This window comes from Nicotiana tabacum, chromosome 18, assembly GCF_000715075.1.
Source record: "Nicotiana tabacum cultivar K326 chromosome 18, ASM71507v2, whole genome shotgun sequence".
Taxonomy (NCBI): Eukaryota; Viridiplantae; Streptophyta; class Magnoliopsida; order Solanales; family Solanaceae; genus Nicotiana; species Nicotiana tabacum.
The window spans coordinates 6,208,223-6,228,597 of record NC_134097.1 but is presented as its reverse complement, the minus strand read 5'-3'; the positions used below and the strand labels follow the sequence as shown (position 1 = coordinate 6,228,597).

The 20,375-nt window shown below is 37.6% G+C and overlaps 1 protein-coding gene across 1 annotated transcript; it reads left to right on the top strand.

Annotated features, from left to right (window-relative positions):
• The first annotated feature begins 3,221 nt into the window (after window positions 1–3,221).
• On the top strand, window positions 3,222–6,698 carry LOC107783059 (putative leucine-rich repeat receptor-like serine/threonine-protein kinase At2g24130). Its single transcript, XM_016604023.2, has 2 exons — window positions 3,222–5,797; window positions 6,071–6,698. The coding sequence occupies exons 1-2, from the start codon at window positions 3,244–3,246 to the stop codon at window positions 6,463–6,465; spliced, it is 2,949 nt and encodes a 982-aa protein (XP_016459509.2). The 5' UTR covers window positions 3,222–3,243; the 3' UTR covers window positions 6,466–6,698.
• The last annotated feature ends 13,677 nt before the right edge of the window (window positions 6,699–20,375 follow it).

The following is a 20,375-nucleotide window of genomic DNA, read 5'->3' as shown; positions in this document are numbered from 1 at the left end:
TTCAATGTCATCATTTAAGATTGTCTTAAGCAGCCCAACTACCCAATGAAAACACCCAATTTCCACTATTCTACAACAACTTCAATACCCGACACCCGCATAGGGCTTCGATTAAATCTGGATTCGCATAGGAAAGTCTCACACAAGAAGGTAAAACGCTCTATAATAAAGGCGATTTCATAGTTTATATACAGAGCTCAAACCCGAGATCTTTAATTAAGGATTAAGGAGTACTTATTACTCCACCCAAGACGTCTCTCGGTCAAATATGATCATTTAAAATTATCTTAAGCAGCCCAACTATCCAATGAAAACACACAGTTTCCACTATTCTTGATTTCTTTCTTTTAAATAGAAAATTAGCAGGTAACCTTAGACCTATATTTATCTTCTTTTTCCCATCTTCCTATTCCTTTCTGCAGCACTGGAATTATTGTTAATATATATTTTTATTCTTAGTGGAAAGATGATTCTGAAAGATATATACAACCATTCCTGTATTCCTTGCATATAGTCATTTCCTTCGCTGGTCCCTTCTAGCACTATGCCTTATAACGCTAAAAATTTAGGTATACTTTTTTCTGTGAAAATCATTATAAATTAAGTGAGGTTGGTAATTATTATAAACTACCATGTTAAGTTTTGCTGACTATTTATCTTTATGTCCAATTCTACAAATATAGGTCATTATAATTCCCTTGTTTACTCCCCTGCTCATGTTAATTACGTACTAGTTATTCTCGAAAAATACTTACTTAATACCAGAGACAGATCCAGGATTTAAACCCTATGGATTCAACTTTTAAGGTTTTTAGTATTGAACCCACTATATTTTTAAAGTTATGGGTTAATATCTATTATTTTTGCAATTTTAATAAATTTTTACATACAAATTTTTACTTTGCGTCGAAAGTTATGGGTTCAATTAAACCCGTGAGAGAAAACACTGCATCCGCCTCTGCTTAATACATGTTGAATTACGTAACATGCATTTATATTAGAATTTTTTTTCACATGTACAAACTATGTGAAACTTAAAACCACAAGCATTAATCAACTCAATGTCGTCCGTCACATAAAGAAATTCAGAAGCCTCGTGAAAGGTGCATGCTTTACTAATGGGGGCGCCGGCGTAACTATAACTCAGGGCCGCATGGACGGAATTAGCTAGGGCGGAAGGGGTTCACTCGAACCCATTCGCTATAAAATTACATATAAGGTGAAATTCATTTTGTGCCACAACCCAAAAACATTGTCTCAATTGTCAAGAGGGTTCAAAACTTTTGTGAAGTCGCTGGTTCAATTCTCTTTGGTCACGATCTCTTTTAATTTTTTAACTTTTTCTTTTTTGAACTCCTTAGCGGAAATCCTGGCTCTACCATTGCTCAGGGGCCGTCGGATGTAGAATGTGAGGTATACGGGTTCATCTGAATTTATTAGCTTTGACTCAGATACTATATATATATATATATATATATGTGTGTGTGTGTGTCAAAAAATTTACTAAATAAGTACAGATGATTGACTTCAAACCCGGTAAATTAAATAAGTTGTGGTAAAACACCGAATTCAAACCCATAAAATTCATATTCTGGATTCGCCTTCTCTCTCATTTTGATGCACATAGGACTACACATAAAACAGAAGGTGGGGTTCTTTCCATGATATACCAAGTACCTACAATCTTTACAGTTTTGTTGCATGTTGCATCAGCAAAGTGATAAAATATAATAAGAACTTACAACAACAACAACCCACTAAAATCTCAGAAGTAAGGGATCTAGGGAGGATAGTGTGTACGCATACTTTACCCCTATTCTCATGGAGTAGAAAAACTATTTTCGATAGATCCTCGGCTCAAGAAAACGAAAAAGAGGAAAGAGACAATATATCAATATCATAACAAAAACCATAAAAATAATAAAGTATTATAAGAAATCGAAAAATAGTTAGAAACCCAATACAATAATCAGAAAAAAAAGAAGAAGATAATATTAACTTATAGTAACAAAAAAGGACATGACTGAACTCAGAATTGAAGCTTACCAACCAAAAAGGAAATATTACTGCATTAACAGACCAAAAATGACATCATCTTTTAAATCACTTGAGCCGACAAATATACCAAAAAAAGAGTTGTCAACTTGCAAAAATATCCTATCCTTAGACCTTGTCTTAACTCAAGCGTGCTTATAACCTAGATTATCTTCAACTTCACACCTCATCCTCCACTAATTAATACACTAATCCCACAAGTAATTCCTAAACCTTCTCATGGTTAGGCCTATTGACATGTAAACCGTCAAAGAAATTTAATTTTTGTGCACGTGTATAAAAGTTTTACATCATCACATAAAGTTTACTACAGGTAAATATTTTTAGTGAATTTGATATGATAATCTCAAAATAGGTAATAACCTAATACAACTGGTCATGTTACAATGACAGTATAATAACTGTTTACAGTTAGATGTATATAACTTAAATCCATCGTCAAACATACAACGTTTTAATTTAACAATGCACAAGTGGCATTTAGACACGTTCACATGTGTTCCATGCCTATTTGACAAGCATATTTCAAGTCAAAAATCTTTGGCGCCAAACGGAACGTTCCCTTCTTCAACGGCAGTTAGGCACAAATATAATATATTTAATTATTTTTCCTAATCTTTTGCCTTGCTTCTTGGCACTTAACAATTTTCAAGATTTGATCAGCTTATTATAATAATGTCTAAGGACAAGTCCACATATACACACACACACCTATACATATACACCTAAAAAACAATAGCCCGGTGCATTAAGCTCTTGCGATGCATGGCGTCCCAAAAGAGCAAGACCACAAGGGTCCATTTTATGGAGCCTTACCCTGCATTTCTGCAAGAGGGTGTTTCTACGGCTCGAACTCATGACCTCATGGTCATAAAGGCGGATCTAGAATTTAAACTTTAAGGATTCAAGGGTTTTAGCATTGACCCCATTATATTTTTAAAGTTATGGGTTCATATATACTATTTTTGAATTTTAATGAGTTTTTACATATAAATTGTTACTCCGCGTCGATAGTTATGGGTTCAATTGAACCCATCATTAATATGCTACATATGACCTCCTGGTCACATGACAATAACTTTACCAGTTACGCCAAAACTCTCCTTTCATATATATATATATATATATATATATATATATACACACACACCTAGCTAATGCCATTAATTTCTTACTATTCTAATTCTCATGATTGGTGCAATACCAATAAAAATGGGCTACTCCAAGTTTTCCAAGTACAATTTCTTCTTCTTGATTATGGTTTTCTCTTTGGTCTTAGGCCAAAAAAATGATCAAATGTTAAATGATCGTGCCTCGCTTCTTTCGTTCATGGCTGGTATTTCTTCTGACCCTTACCATGCATTAGAAAGTTGGAATTCTTCTAACATTCATTTATGCAACTGGACTGGAGTTGGTTGTGACAAGAAAATGAATAGAGTTGTTGAGCTTGATCTTAGTCACCATTCGTTACGAGGGACGATTTCTTCTGCTCTTTCTGGTCTGTCATTCTTGCAAATTCTTGATTTATCTGGTAACTTATTTGAAGGTAAAATTCCTGCTGAATTGGGCTATCTTTTAAAGCTTAATCAGCTTAGTTTGTCTTCTAATCTTCTTGAAGGTAAAATCCCAGTTGAGTTAGGACTACTTCATAAATTGAAGTATCTTGATTTAGGAAGTAACAATCTTTCTGGTGAAATTCCTCTGCCTTTGTTCTGTAATTGTTCTGCTTCTTTGCAATATATGGACCTTTCTAACAATTCACTTAGTGGTGAAATTCCTATGCACAATCAATGTGAGCTTAAGGAGTTGAAGTTTCTTCTTCTTTGGTCTAACAATCTTGTTGGTGAAGTACCTAAAGCTCTTTCAAATTCTTCTAAACTAGAATGGCTTGACATTGAGTCGAATTTGTTTAGCGGAGAGCTTCCTTCTGATATTGTAAGTAAAATGCCAATGTTACAATTCCTTTTCTTGTCCTACAACAACTTCATTACCCATAGAAATAATACTGATTTGACTCCTTTTTTTGCTTCCCTAGTTAATTCTTCTAACTTACAAGAACTTGAGTTAGCTGGAAATAATCTAGGTGGGGAATTACCTCCTATTATTGGTAATATCTCCAAGAACATTGCACAGATTCATCTCGACGATAATCTTATCTATGGTCCTATCCCTACACAAATTTCCAAGCTTGGAAACCTTACTCTTTTGAACTTGTCAAGTAATCATCTCAATGGTACAATTCCTCTTGAGTTGTGTCAAATTGGAAAACTCGAGAGGCTTTATTTATCGAATAACTCACTCTCGGGTGTCATTCCTTCTGCTTTTGGGAATCTTCCTCATTTAGGCCTTCTTGATTTGTCGAAAAACAAGCTCTCTGGATTGATCCCGGATACCTTTGCTAATCTTTCACAGCTAAGAAGACTTCTGTTGCATAACAATCAGCTCTCTGGAACGATACCCTCGAGTCTAGGGCAATGTATTAACTTGGAAATTCTTGATCTTTCTCACAACAGAATCTCAGGCAAAATTCCAAGTGAAGTTGCTGGATTGAGCAGCTTGAAAATCTATCTTAACTTGTCTGGAAATAACTTACATGGTCCTATTCCTTTAGAGCTTAGCAAAATGGATATGGTGTTGGCCATTGATTTGTCATCAAATAATCTCTCAGCTACTGTCCCTTCACAACTTGGAAGCTGCATTGCTCTTGAATACCTTAATCTATCGCGTAATGCTTTAGAAGGTGCTCTTCCATCATCGATAGGGAGATTGCCTTACCTTAAGGAACTTGACGTTTCGTTCAACGTATTGAATGGGGAGATACCACAAAGTTTTCAGGCTTCATCAACTTTGCAAAAGCTCAACTTTTCCTACAACCATTTCTCCGGGAACACGACAAATACTGGTGCATTTTCATCATTAAACATTAGCTCCTTCTTGGGAAATTTTCAGCTTTGTGGCTCAATACAAGGAATGGAAAGTTGCCATAAAAAGAGAGGTCATCATTTCATAATCACAATCCTCCTTTCATTGCTTATAACTCCCATATTTTGCATTGTTGGCTACCCTTTGGTCCTAAGATCCAAATTCAGGAGCCAATGGACAGGTAAGGTAGCTGAAGATACAGAACTAGGTGAGAAGAAAGAGCAAAAGTACCCAAGAATATCCCATATGCAGCTTATTGAAGCCACAGGAGGTTTTAGCAGCTCGAGTCTAATAGGAGAAGGACGATATGGGCGTGTTTACAAGGGAGTGTTAAGAAATAACATGAGAATAGCTGTCAAAGTAATTGATTCAAAAACAGCTGGAGAGAGCTTTAAAAGGGAATGCCAAATCTTGAAAAGGACTAGGCACAGGAATTTGATTAGGATCATAACAACTTGTAGCAGGCCGGATTTTAAAGCTCTTGTTTTCCCATTGATGCCAAATGGAAGCTTAGAAAACCATCTGTATCCGAGCGATGGACTGAGACATCAATTGGATTTGGCTCAAGTGGTTAGCATTTGCAATGATGTAGCAGAAGGAGTAGCCTATCTCCACCATTATTCGCCTGTTAAAGTCGTGCACTGTGACTTAAAACCGAGCAACATTCTTCTTGATTACAACATGACAGCTTTGGTCACAGATTTTGGAATTTCAAGATTAGTAAAAGCTGTTGAGGAAAGTACTAATCCCATTGATGAATCAGTTTCATATAACTCCACAGATGGCTTACTTTTTGGATCAATTGGTTACATAGCTCCTGGTTAGTTTAATTAATTAAATCATATACTATGGTAACTAAGAAGGGGAACTGGCGTAACTGGTAAGTTGCTGCCATGTGACCAGGAGTTCACGGGTTCGAGCCGTGAAATCAGCCTCTTACAGAAATGCAAGTTAAGGCTGCATTCAATAGACCTTGTGGTCCGGCCCTTCCTCAGACCCCGCGCATAACGAGAGCTTAGTACACCGTGCTGCCCTTTACTATGGTAACTAATATTGTGTTCTAAGTTTCTGTTCACTGTCTCATTGATTGCAGAATATGGAATGGGAAAGAGAGCTTCAACAAAAGGAGATGTATATAGCTTTGGAGTACTTTTACTTGAGATTGTGACAGGAAAACGTCCCACGGATATTCTTTTTCAACAAGGCTCGAGCTTGCACGAATGGGTGAAGAGTCAGTATCCACATAAACTCGAGCCTATGATTGACGAAACACTACAAAGATATCCACAAGTTGACACAGTTCCATCCGATAACAAGATGTGGCACGACGTTGTGTTTGAGTTGATAGAACTTGGTTTAATGTGCACACAATATAATCCTTCAACTAGGCCAACAATGTTAGATGTAGCACTTGAAATTGGTAGGCTAAAGCAGTATATTTCAAGTCCTTGTAACATTGTGGCTGAAGATGTTACAACAAAGGATTAACAGTTTTTGAACTTAGAAATATCAGGTTCTTTCAGCTTTATTCATTGTACTTCTATGTTTCTTTTTCTTTCTTTTTCCCCTTTATTTTAGAGAAGCTTTTTATGTTTGTTCAATTGTGATCTATTTTCTTAGCTTTGATCCTGAAAATTTCTTCAGGTGAGCTACACAAGTAGTTTGTTTGATATGACAAAAGTTCTTTTTGAGGAAAATATTATTTTGTGCGAGAAAGTCAATTTATGGTGTCTGGTTGTTAAAAGATTAAAAGGGAAGAAATGATACTTTTTTTCAATTGTAGACGGAAGTCATATTTCTTACCGTTATTCCAACTTTTAACTTCATATTACTTGTTCAAACACATAACATTTATATTAATTTTTAATAGTGAAAATTTTCATCGAAGCGCTCTCTAATTTGCTAAGAATATTATCAATCTTTAATATATATTTCTCAACAAAATATTCTTGAGATAATTCTTTTAATAAAATAATACTTTTAAAATCTACTTTTAATACTCGAAAAGTACTTTTAATAAAAAATATTTTGCATGAAAAATCAATGTCATCTCTTTAAATCCTTTTACGGCTTGTTCTTTCTTGATCATGATCCTCTAACAATGAGAGACTTAATTATAAGGTAGTGCGGCTATTTGGACATACAACCAACCAAATGTAGCCTTTTTGCTGTTAAAAAAGTTTTGACAAGTATTTAAATGGTTCTTTATTTCCATTCATTTATTTGCAATGTAATTATCATTTATCGTATCCTCGTATCATACTGTACTAAAAGTGAAAAGATCTTAAGTAGAAGATTGAATTACTTAAATGCCCATAAAAAATTAATAGACTTTTATTGTCACGACCCGAAATTTCCACCTTCAAGACCGTGATGGCACCTAATATTTCACTTGCTAGGCAAGCCAACGTTAAAATAATCTTAACCATTTTTAAACAAATCAAATTAAACGGAAGTCAATTACTGAAATAATGTGCGGAAGACCATAACAACTGAATCATCCGAATACATCCCCGAATCGGGTGTCACAAGTGCACGAACTACTAGAATAATACAAATAAAGGTCTGGATAAAATTCAAGTTGTTTGAAAGATAATACACAACTAAGATAAGATAGAGGGGACTTCAGAATTGCGGACGCTGTGCAGTTATACCTCAAGTCTTCTCTGGGTAGCTGAATCCGAGCAAGTCTATGGTATGCCGTTGAGACCAACTCTAAAATCTGCACAAGAAGTGCAGAGTGTAGTATGAGTACAACCGACCACATGTACTTCGTAAGTGTCAAGCCTAACATCGACGAAGTAGTGACGAGGCTATGACAAGACACATACGTAAACAACATGTATAAGTATATACAAATACGAAGCAACAATAACACAATATATAACAATTTATAAATTTGGGAGGGAACATGCGAAGGAGGATGATATAATAATTTCAGCAGAAGAAGTGTCACGTAGCAGCTAATTAATTCATCAACAATAAAATGAGCAGCTGATAATATGAAAATGGTACAACACCACCCTTTGTGCTTTTACACTCTTCCTTACCATGAAAATAATAATATAAATTCGGAAGAGTATTTAAATGCGGGGATATATACTTATCAATCAATTCAATACCAGAATACCGACCCCACCTTCCAAAATATTCAACAATAATTAAACTAGCAATAATCTCATGAAAATTGATCAATTAAACAATAATAACTTAAGCAGGGATATCTTAATTAAATATGCAATTGTTCACAATAAACAAATTCCATCCGCATGCTTTGACTCAACAACAATACATAAGTACTCGTCACCTCACATATACGTTGTACCCGCACACTAAAACACGTAGCAAATAGACAAATAAATCATACTCCCTCAAGTCAAGGTAAACCACGACACTTACCTCGATTTGCAACCAATTCAAGATTCCAATACACCTTTGCCTCGCAAATTAGTGTCTGAATGCCTCGAATTTAGTCACAATTAATTCGATTCAGTCAATATAAATTATAGGAATTAATTCCATATAAAATATCATTTTCCAATAAAATTCGAAACTGCATTTCAAAAATTTCTCGTGGGGCCCACGCCTCGGAACCCGATAAAAGTTTCAAAACTAAAAAGCCCATTCAACCATGAGTCTAACAATACAAAGTTTACCAAATTCCGACATCAACTCGACCTTCAAATCCCCAAATCTTATTTTCAAATCCCTACGTCCAAATCCTCGAATTTCACCTCAAAAATACGTAATCTAGTCGAAATAATCGATGATAATTCAATATTATTGACTAACAATGATCACAATGACTTACCTCAAGTTTTCCCATGAATTCTCGCTCAAAATTCGCCTCAAACCGTGTTGGAAATGTCCAAAATGACAAAAATTGTCGGAACACTCTGTTTTGTAATATGTCCAGTGCTTTCACTTCTGCGACTCACTAAGCCACTTCTGCGGTTCCCGCTTCTGCAGCTAATCACGCTTCTGCGGAATTAAGTCCGCTTCTACGAAGAAGCTGTCCACTTCTGCGGTGGAGCCTGCCCCTTCGCGTTCCGCTTCTGCGATCACAAAGCCACTTCTGCAACTTCGCAGATGCGGCAAAATATCTGCACCTGCGCACACTACCTTGCAACCCCTCCCCGCTTCTGCGCTTGCCCAACTCGCTTTTGCGAGCTCGCACCTGCGAGAAAATGTCTGCATGTGCGGTAACACCAGAAGGCAAAATTTTCAGATTTTTTCTTAAGTCCAAATTTTGATCCGTTAACCATCCGAAACTCACCTGAGGCCCCCGGGACCTTAACCAAACATACAAACAAGTCCTAAAACATCATACGAACTTAGTCGAAACCTCAAATCACATCAACCAACGCTAAAATTACATCAACTTCTATATTCGATGTCGAAACCTACAAATCAAGTCCGAGTGACCTAAAATTTTCTACACAAGTCATAAATGACATAACAGATCTATTCAAATTTCTAGAATCGGATTCCGACTCCGATATCAAAAAGTCAACTCCCCGATCAAACTTCCAAACTTAAATTTCTATTTTAGTCATTTCAAGCCTAATTTAACTACGAACTTCCAAATAACTTTTTGGATACGCTCCTAAATCCGAAATCACCATACGGACGCACCGGGACTGCCAAAACACTTATCCGGGTCCGTTTTCTCAAAATGTTGACCAAAGTCAACATAAGTGAGTTTTAAAGTACAAATTCACATTTTTATCAATTTTTCACATAAAAGCTTCCCAAAACATTATACGAACTGCGCACGCAAGTCGAGAAAATCTGAATGATGCTATTTGAGGTCTAAGAACACATAAATGAATATTAATTTAAAGATGACCTTTCGGGTCATCACATTTATATCCTTATAAAATAAAAGAATACCTTTTGTTTAGTACACGACATATGTATGTTACAAGGTTAGTTATGAGATTTTCAATATTTGTAGATATTTCCAACTTACTGCACCACCATTTAAGATGAATACATAACCAGAAATAGATTTTCTATCATCTCTATTTGAAGAGAAACTTGTATCAGTATAACCTTCAAGTTTCAACTTAGAATCTCCATAAATGAGGAATTGGTCTTTAGTACTTCTTAAGTACTTAAGAATAGTCTTCACCACCTTCCAATGTTCCTCACCAGGATTTTCCAGATATCGTCTAGTTACTCCTAGTGCATAAGCCACATCAGGACGTGTATATGTCATGATATACATGATAGCTCCCACTGCATTAACATATGAGATCCTACTTATGCGTTCTCTCTCTTCAGGTGTTTTAGGACAATCCTCCCTAGTGAGAGTAATTCTAGTACATATCGGTAGATAACCTCTTTTGGAATTATCCATGTTATACCGCTTTAGCATGGTATCAATGTACAAAGATTGAGAAAGTCCAAACATCTTCCTTGATCTATCTCTATAGATCTTTATTCCTAATATATAAGTTTCTTCCCCCAAGTCTTTCATGGAGAACTATTTAGATAGTCAAATCTTGGTAGTTTGCAATGCAAGTATATCATTTCCTATGAGCAATATATCATCAACATATAGTACTAAGAATTTGATTGTTTCCGACTAACATTTTTGTACACATAAGGCTCTTCTTCGCATCTAACAAAATTGAACTTTTCAATTGTCTTGTTAAAGCGAATATTCCAACTCCGACAAACTTGCTTTAGTCCATAAATGGATCTTTGTAGCTTGCAAATTTTATTATGATCAGACAGAGATGTGAAACCTTCAGGCTGTGTCATATACACATTGCCATTAAGGAAAGCTGTTTTCACATCCATTTTCCATATTTTATAATCATAGTATGCCGCTATAGCAAGAAAAATCCGAATTGATTTGAGCATTGCCACGGGAGAGAAAGTATCGTCATAGTCGATTCCTTCTTTTTGACAATATCCCTTGTCAACAAGAATGGATTTGTAGGTCTCCACCTTTCCGTCTGCTCCAATCCTTTTCTTAAAAACCTATTTACAACCTATAGGTTTTATGTCCTTTGAAGGTTCAACTAAAGTCCATACTTATTTTCCTTCATGGATTCCATTTTGAATTCCATGGCTTTTTGCCATTTCTCATAGTCAGAACCTTGTATCGCCTCTTCATAAGTCTTAGGATCATCATCATTATGATCAACCTCATTTGATATATCATATTGTGATATTAGATTTAATCTAGTTGGTGCATGACGTTCTCATGTAGACCTTCTAAGAGGTGCTTGTACAACTTGCTCACTTTGTGCTGGATTTGGTTATTGTTCAGTTTGGTTTGGAACTGGTTCATTAACTTGTTCTTGAAATATATTTAGTTCTTGAACTTCAACTATTGAAGATTGAAACTTCCTTGTTAACTTCAAAACATCCAATAAAGGTTCTTCAACTTGTATCTCATAATCTTGATTTTGTGTTGGTTCATTAGTTTCTTGAACTTCATCAAGTTCTATTTCTCTACTATAATTTTCTTCTAAAAGAAATTCCCTTTCTATAAAGGTTGCTTCTCTAGCCACAAACACTTTATGCTCAGAAGGGTGATAGAAATAATATCCCATTATATTTTTGGGATACCCAATGAACCTATACTTTTCATATCTTGAGTCAAGTTTATCAGACTGTAGTCTCTTAATAACATAAGCTGGACAACCCCAAACTTTAATATGCTTAAGGTTAGGCTTACATCTTTTCCATATCTCATTAGGTGTTGTAGAGACTGAATTAGTGGGAACTTTATTAAGTAAATATGTTGTTGCTTCCAAAGCATATCCCCAAAAATTTATTGGAAGATCAGTGAGCCCCATCACAAATCTCACCATATTTAATAAGGTTCGATTTCTCCTTTCTGACACACCATTGTGTTGTGGTGTTCTTGGATGTGTCCATTATGAGAGAATCCCATTCTCTTTGAGATATCTTGTAAAATCTTCACTAAGGTATTCTTCACCTATATCAGACCTTAGTACTTTGATACTTTTACCAGTCTGTTTCTCAACTTCACTACAGAACCTTTTGAACTTTCAAAAGATTCAAATTTGTGTTTCATAAGATACACAAATCTATGTCTTGACATATCATCAGCGAAGGTGATGAAGTAAGAATATCCACCTCTAGCTTGAATTTTCATGGGCCCACAAACATCTGTATGAATTAGTCTCAATAATTCAGAAGCTCTTTCTCCATTTCTAGTAAATGGAGATTTGGTCATTTTTCTTTTGAGACAAGATTCACAAATTGGATATGATTCAAAATCATACTTGTCAAGGTACCCTTCCTTGTACATTTTGTTAATTCTTTTCTCTCCAATATGACCAAGCCTATAATGCCAAAAGTATGTATGATTTACTTTATCATCTCTTTTCCTCTTAAGACTTGAAACATGCATAATCGAATTAGCATTCCCGTTAGGTAAGACATAAACATCATATTGGAGATAGCCATTCACATATAAATTATCATCATAATAAATAGAGCAAATACCATTGCCTATAATAATGCGAAAACCGCGTTTGTCTAACATAGAAGCTGAAATTATGTTCAAAACAATTTTATGAACATAATCAATCATCCAACATAAGTACTTTTCACGTAGGCATTATTAAAGAAATTGATCCTACAGCGGCGGCCGCAACTTTTATACCATTTCCAACTTATAAATTAACTTCTCCTTTCTTCAACCTTCTACTTATATGGAACCCCTACAACATATTGCAGATGTTATAACACTGCCAGTATCTAATGCCCACAATGAAACCATGAAAACATTTTTCATTAAAGTCTTACCTTGTTTCTTGTCCTTTAGAGTTGCATGATACTCCTTGCAGTTTCTCTTCCAATGTCCTATTTTCTTACAATGGAAACATTCAGCATCAGATTCGTCAGCTCTGCCTTCTTTGCCTTTGGGTTTGGTCACAACACCCTTAGGTGTAATAGGCTTTTTCTTGGGTTTACTTTTACCTTTTCCCTTCTTCTTAGAAGAGTTTCCAACCAACATGACAATTACTTTTTTCTTCTCAGATGCAAGTTGATTCTCATAATCAATCAGCATGTTGAACTTCTCATGAAGATCACGATCCATTTTATGCACATTGAAATTAATAACAAATTGTGAAAAAGATTCTGATAGTGACTGCAAGATCAAATCTTGAGAAAGCTCTTTACCCAGTTTGCACCCCAACTTATCAAGTTCTTTAATAAGATCAATCATATGATTGACATAGGGTCTAACTGGAGAGTTTCCAGTCAATTTGGATCCAAATAAAGCCTTAGATAACTAGTATCTAGCTGGTTGCAGTTGGATCCATATCCTGATGTTTCCTCTGTAGTTCAGAACTCATAAAATCGAGAATGATGCATTTGGTAGTAAGACATACTTCCAAGTATTTCTGATAAATGTTGGTAGCATCATCATCATCCTCATCTGGGACTTCCTTGGCAGCCTTATCGATCACATCAATAAGCTTTTCATTCATGAGAATTATTCTTATATTTAAGAACTCAAATTTTAGTAAGAGGGAATTGTTACTAAAATAATTTTTAATAACATGAAGATCAAATCTTTTACAGCATGTGAATTTAGTTCAAGTTGTCTACATGCTTAGTCCTAAATTAATTTACGTCACATGTAACAAATAATTCAAAATTATGTATCGAACGAGCACGGAACATAAAAACAAAATTCAACATTCTTTTAACATGTTTATCTTTTATATGTCAGGACCCCAATTTCCGCCGTAGGATGTCGTGATGGAACCTAGGCTCTAAGACTAGGTAATCCTAACAAGTATGTGGAATAACTGAAATATTAAGCTAAAACTCAAAACGTCAACAACTGTAATAAACAAACACTGCAACTCAAGTATAAACAACTCCCAAAATCCGGTAGATACAAGTCACAAGATCTAAATAGATATACTAAATATCCCTATATATCAGAGTCTAATGAGGATAAGGAAACAAAAAACAAAGATAGAGGGGGACTCCAAGGTTTGCGGACGCTGACAGATATACCTTGAAGTCTCCACGTACGGACTAGCTCACTAATACCTACCCTGGTAGGCAGCACCTGGATCTGCACAAAAAGATATGCAGAAGCATAATATGAGTACACCACAACGGTACCCAGTAAGTGCCAAGCCTAACCTCGGTAGAGTAGTGACGAGGTCAGGTCAGTGCCTTACTAGAAATAATGAAAAAGAATAAGGCAAAATATATAATGATATAATAAAATGACAGGGAAGTGAAACAATATGAATTTACAGAAGGTAACAACACAGAATCAAAGAAAAGAAATACAACACAAAAGGAAACAAGGATCTCACAAGTTAAGGAAAACAACAACAAACAATACAACAAATAGGAAAAATCAACAAGGGGCACTCCCGAGGTACTGCCTTGTAGTCCCACAATCTTTGCAGAAACCTCGTGCAAACAATAACAACCGCACGGTAGAAACCTCGTGCAACAATAACAACAGTCACCTTCATAATAATCATGGAAGCCAAAACATATCAACTGAAACAATGATATTTCAAGGATAACAACTTCAAGTAAGGAATTCCACAGTTAAATCATGAATACAGAATCAAGAAAATAGGTAATTCAACTAAGCAAGTAGTACAAGTTGGACACAAAAAGATAAGACAAGTAGACATGTGAAATTAGGCAAAACATGATGACTATACACGCTAAGGAAATTCAATTAAAGCATAAAGAGGAAACTACTTATCTAGAATTGGATTTTCAGCATTTTGCCTGTGTACACACTCGTCACCTTGCGTACACGGCCTTCACATATGGCAAATTACCAAAACAATACCAAATCCGAAGGGGATTTCCCCCATATGAGGTTAGACAAGTCACTTACCTCAAACCTCGATCAATCAATCAATAATAAGGCCTTTACCTCGATTTTCCAACTACGATCGGCTCGAATCTAGCCAAAACAATTTCATACTAAAAATATAACTATAGGAAACTAATTTAAATAATAAAATTATGACTTTAGAAAAGAATTGAAAAATGGCTCCAAAACGTCGATACGGGCCCACGTCTCGGAACCTGACCAAAATTATAAAATACGAATACCAACTCCTTATCGAGTCCAACCATATAAGAATTACTCGAATCTGACCTCAAATCGCCTTTCAAATCCCCAAATTTTAGCCTAAGAAGTGTTCCTAATCTTTCCCCAAATTTCCAACTAAAAACACTAATTAAATGATGAAAACAACAATAGATTCGTGAGAATTAATCAAAAAGAGTCATGAAACCTTACCCAAATGTTTCCTATGAAAATCCCTCAAAATTTCACCTCAATCCGAGCTCTCTAGGTCAAAAAATGGATAATGAAATCAAACCCTCGAACTTCGGCCTTTTCTGCCCAGCGATTTCGCGTCTGCGAACCCCAAGCCGCATCTGCGGCTCTGCAGCAGCAGAATTTCCATCGCAGGTGCATACTTTACTCAAGTCCCCTGGGTCTGCTTCTGCGAGAGTAGGGCTGCACCTGCAAAAAAATGTGTCGCGCATGCGACCCAGTCGCTCATATGCATCTCCTCACCGCAGAAGCGAAGCCGCTTCCACGAAAAATTATTTCGCACCTGCGAGTCCTTCCTAGACTGCTCGTTTCCGCTTCTGCGCTCGCCCTCTCACTTCTGCGAGCTTGCACATGCGATCAAACTTGCGCAGGTGTGATTGCACCAGAACTGGTGCACTTCAGCCATTCTTTAAGTTCCAAACTTGATATGTTAACCATCTGAAACCACCCCAAGGCCCCGGGGACCTCAACCAAATACTCTAACAAGTCCTAAATCATCATACAAACTTAGTCGATACTTCAAATCACGTCAAACAACATCAAAAACATGAATTGCACATCGATTCAAGCCTAATGAACTTTAGAACTTCTAACTTCCACATGCGGGGCCGAAACCTATCAAATCAAGTCCGATTGACCTCAAAATTTTCACACAAGTCATAATTGACATTACGGACCTATGCCCACTTCCGGAATCAGAATCCGACCCCGATATCAAAAGTCCACTCCAGGTCAAACGTTTCAAAATCATCCAACTTTCGCCAATTAACGCCGAAATGACACACATACCTTTAAATCAACATCCAGAAATGCTCCTAAGACCAAAATCACCCCACGGATCTATCGGAACTATAAAATATCCATTCCGGAGTTGTATTCACACAATTCCAACTACGGTCGACTCCTATGACATAAACTTCCAATTTAGGGACTATTTGTATCATTTCTCTCCGAAACCAAAAACCAAACCTCTCGGCGAGCCACAAAACCACAAAATGAAATAGAGGGAGAAATGAATAGGGGGTCAGGGCTTATACTATCAAAACGACCGGCCGTGTCATCACATCTTCCCCCTCTTAAACCAAACGTTCGTCCTCGAATGAATATAGAGACATACCTGAAGTGGTGAAAAGATGAGGATAATGGTTGTGCATATCATGGTCGGTCTCCCAAGTCGCCTCCTCGACCGGATGACTCCTCCACTGAACCTTTACTAAAACAATTCTCTTCGACCTCAACTTTCTAACCTGCCTATCCAAGATGGCCACCGGCTCCTTAACATAAGATAGATCCTTGTCCAACTGGGCTGAGCTGAAGTCTAACAGATGAGATGGATCGCCATGATACTTCCAGAACATGGAAACATGGAACACTGGATGAACTGCATAGAGACTAGGTGGTAGTGCAAGTTTGTAAGCCACCTATCCAACCCTCTTATGAATCACAATAGGCCAGTTATACCTAGGGCTCATCTTGCCCTTCTTTTTGAACCTCATAACACCCTTCATGAGCGAAACTCGGAGCAAGAACTGCTCTCCAACCATGAATGCAATGTCGCGAACCCTCCGATCCGCATAACTCTTTTGCCTGGATTGGGCTGTACGGAGTCGATCCTAAATTAATTTAACCTTTTCTAAAGGATCCTGAACCAAATCTGTACCCAATAGCCTAGCCTCACCCGGCTCAAACCAACCCACTGGAGACCGCCACCGCTTACCATAAAAAGCCTCATACGATTCCATCTGAATGATCGAATGATAACTGTTGTTGTAGGCAAACTCCGCAAGTGGTAAGAACTTATCCCAAGAACCCCCAAAATCCATCATGCATGCACAAAGCATGTCCTCCAATATCTGAATAGTGTGCTTGGACTGTCCATCCATCTGAGGGTGAAATGTTGTACTCAACTCCACTGAGTACCCAACTCATGTTGTACGGCTCTCTAGAACCGCGATGAAAGCTGCGTACCCCGGTCAGAGATGATAGATACTGGCACGCCATGAAGCCTGACAATCTCGCGAATGTAAACCTGAGCCAGCTGCTCTGAAGAGTAAGTAGTAACTACAGGAATGAAATGAACTGACTTGGTCAATCTATCCACATTCACCCATACTGCATCGAACTTCCACCGAGTCTGTGGGAGCCCAACAACAAAATTCATAGTGATTCACTCCCATTTCACTCTAGAATCTCTAACTTCTGAAGCAGTCCACCCGACCGCTGATGCTTATACTTCACTTGTTGAAAATTTAGGCACCGAGCTACATACTCCACTATGTCCTTCTTTCATCCGCCTCCACCAATAGTGCTGCCTCAAGTCCTAATAAATCTTCATGGCACCCGGATGAATGAAGTACCGCAAACTGTGAGCCTCCGGGAGAAATAACTCATGCATGCCATCTACATTGGGCACACATAGCCTGACCTGCATCCGTAATACATTGTCATCCCTAAGAGTGACCTCCTTGGCATCACCGTGCTGAACTGTGTCCTTAAGGACAAGCAGATGGGGGTCAACAAACGGGTTGACCAAGGTCTGAACATTTAAGGCTAAAGGACTCTCCACTATCGGTAGATATGCTAAGCTGCCCAAACTATCCGCCTTGCGACTCAAGGCATCAGCTACCACATTGGCCTTCCCGGGATGATAGAGAATGGTGATGCCATAGTTCTTAAGCAATTCCAACCACCTCCACTGCCGCAAGTTAAGATCCTTCTATTTAAACAGATGTTGTAGACTCTGGTGATCGGTGTAGACCTCACAAGGGACACAATACAGATTGTGCCACCAGATCTTCAAGGCATAAAAAATAGCTGCTAACTCGAGGTCGTGGATAGAATAGTTCTTTTCATGAACCTTCAGTTGTCTAGACATGCAGGAAATCCCCCTACCGTCCTACATCAACACCATGCCGAGACCAATGCGTGACGCATCACAATATACCGTACAGGACCCCGAACCAGTAGGAAATATCAATATTGGGGTTATAGTCAAAGTAGTCTCCTCACACTCCTCAGTCCACCTGAATGGAGCACCCTTCTAGGTCAGCCTAGTCATAGGTACTACAATAGATGAGAACCCCTCTACAAATCGACGCTAATACCTCGCCAAGCCAAGAAAACTATGGATCTCCGTAGCTGAGGATGGTATGGTCCAACTCTGCACTACTTCAATCTTCTTCGGATCTACCTTGATCCCCTCACTCGATACTACATGACCCAAAAATGCCACTGAATCTAGCCAGAATTCACATTTTAAACATTTTGGCATATAACTTCTTTTCTCTCAAGGTTTGAAGCACAGTACTCAAGTGCTGCTCATGATCCTCCTAGCTCTAGGAGTACACCAGAATGCCGTCAATAAGCACAATGACGAAAGAGTCAAGATACGGCTGAAATACACTGTTCATCAAGTGCATGCATGTTGCTGGGACATTGGTAAACCCAAAAGACACCACAAGGAACTCATAATGACTATACCGAGTCCTGAAAGCAGTCATCGGGATATCTGGCTCTCGAATCTTCAACTGATGATAGCCTGAAAGCAAGTCGATCTTAGAGAACACTCCGTCACCCTGAAGCTGATCAAATAAGTCATCAATACGTGACAATGGATATTTGTTCTTCACTGTAACCTTGTTCATCTAGCGATAATCAATACATATTCGCATAGAACCATCCTTCTTCTTCATAAATAAGACTAGAGCACCCCAAGGCGACACACTGGGCCGAATAAATTCCTTATCAGGCAACTCTTGCAACTATTCCTTCAATTCTTTCAATTCTGTTGGGGCCATACGATAGGGTGGGATAGAAATGGGCTGAGTGCCCGGTAGTAAATCAATACCAAAGTTGATATCTCTGTCGGGCGGCATGCCCAAAAGATCTATTGGGAATATATCTGGATAATCCCTCACTACCGGAACTGACTCGACGGTAGGAGTATCAATACTAACATACCTCACATATGCCAAATAAGCATCACACCACTTCTCAACCATCCGCTGAGCCTTTAGAAATGAAACAACCCTGCTAGGAACATAATCTAAAGTACTTCTCCGCTTTAACCGTGGTAGACATGGCATAGCCAACGTCACCGTCTTAGCGTGACAATCAATGATAGCATGATAGGGAGACAACCAGTCTATGCCCAAGATAACATCAAAATCCACCATACTAAACAACAATAAATTGGCTCTGGTCTCAAAACTACTAAGAACAACCAAACACGACCGATACACACGGTCAACAATAATAGAATCTCCCACGGCTATAGATACATAGACATGAGAACTCAAAGAATTATGGGATACAACCAAATATGGAGCAAAATAAGATGACATAGAGGAATAAGTGGAGTCTGGATCAAATAAGACTAATGCATCTCTATGATAGACTGGAACAATACCTATGATGTAAGAGTCGGATGCAACTTCCTTCGTGGTAGCAGGAAGGGCATAGAGTATGGCTTAGCCTCCCCCTCTACGGCGAACTCTGCCTGCTCAACCTCTATGTAATGATCCAACCAGTCGTTTTGAGTATCACAACCCCGTTCCCCCATTCACTGCTCAATTTATGACTTACAGTTGATTTAAGACTTATCGGGTTAGTAGGTTCGGGTCCGGAAGGATTTCAGAGTGAAATGAGACACTTAGTCTCATAATTGAAAACCTAAGTTGGAAAAGTTGATCGTATATTCACTTATGTGTAAATGACCTCGGAATTGAATTCTGATAATTCCAATAGCTCTGTATGGTTATTTTGGACTTAGGAGCATGTCCAGAAAATTATTTGGAAGTCCGTTGTAGAATTAGGCTTGAAGTGGTGAAAGTTTAATTTTTGGAAAGTTTGACAGGGGGGTTGACTTTTTGATATCGGGGTCAAAATCCGATTCCGTAAATTGGAATAGGTTCATTATGTCAGTTATGACTTGTGTGCAAAATTTGATTCGATAGGTTTCAGCATCGAATGTAGAAGTTAGATGGGTGATTAAGAGTATGATTCTTGGGTAAAGATGGGTGATTAAGAGTATGATTCTTGGGTGTAATAGTAATATTTATATATACCAATA

Coding starts and splice junctions, on each gene's coding strand:
- LOC107783059 (XM_016604023.2), top strand. CDS start 3,244: ATGATTGGTGCAATACCAATAAAAATGGGCTACTCCAAGTTTTCCAAG. Junction 5,798..6,070: donor AATTGGTTACATAGCTCCTG/GTTAGTTTAATT, acceptor CATTGATTGCAG/AATATGGAATGGGAAAGAGA.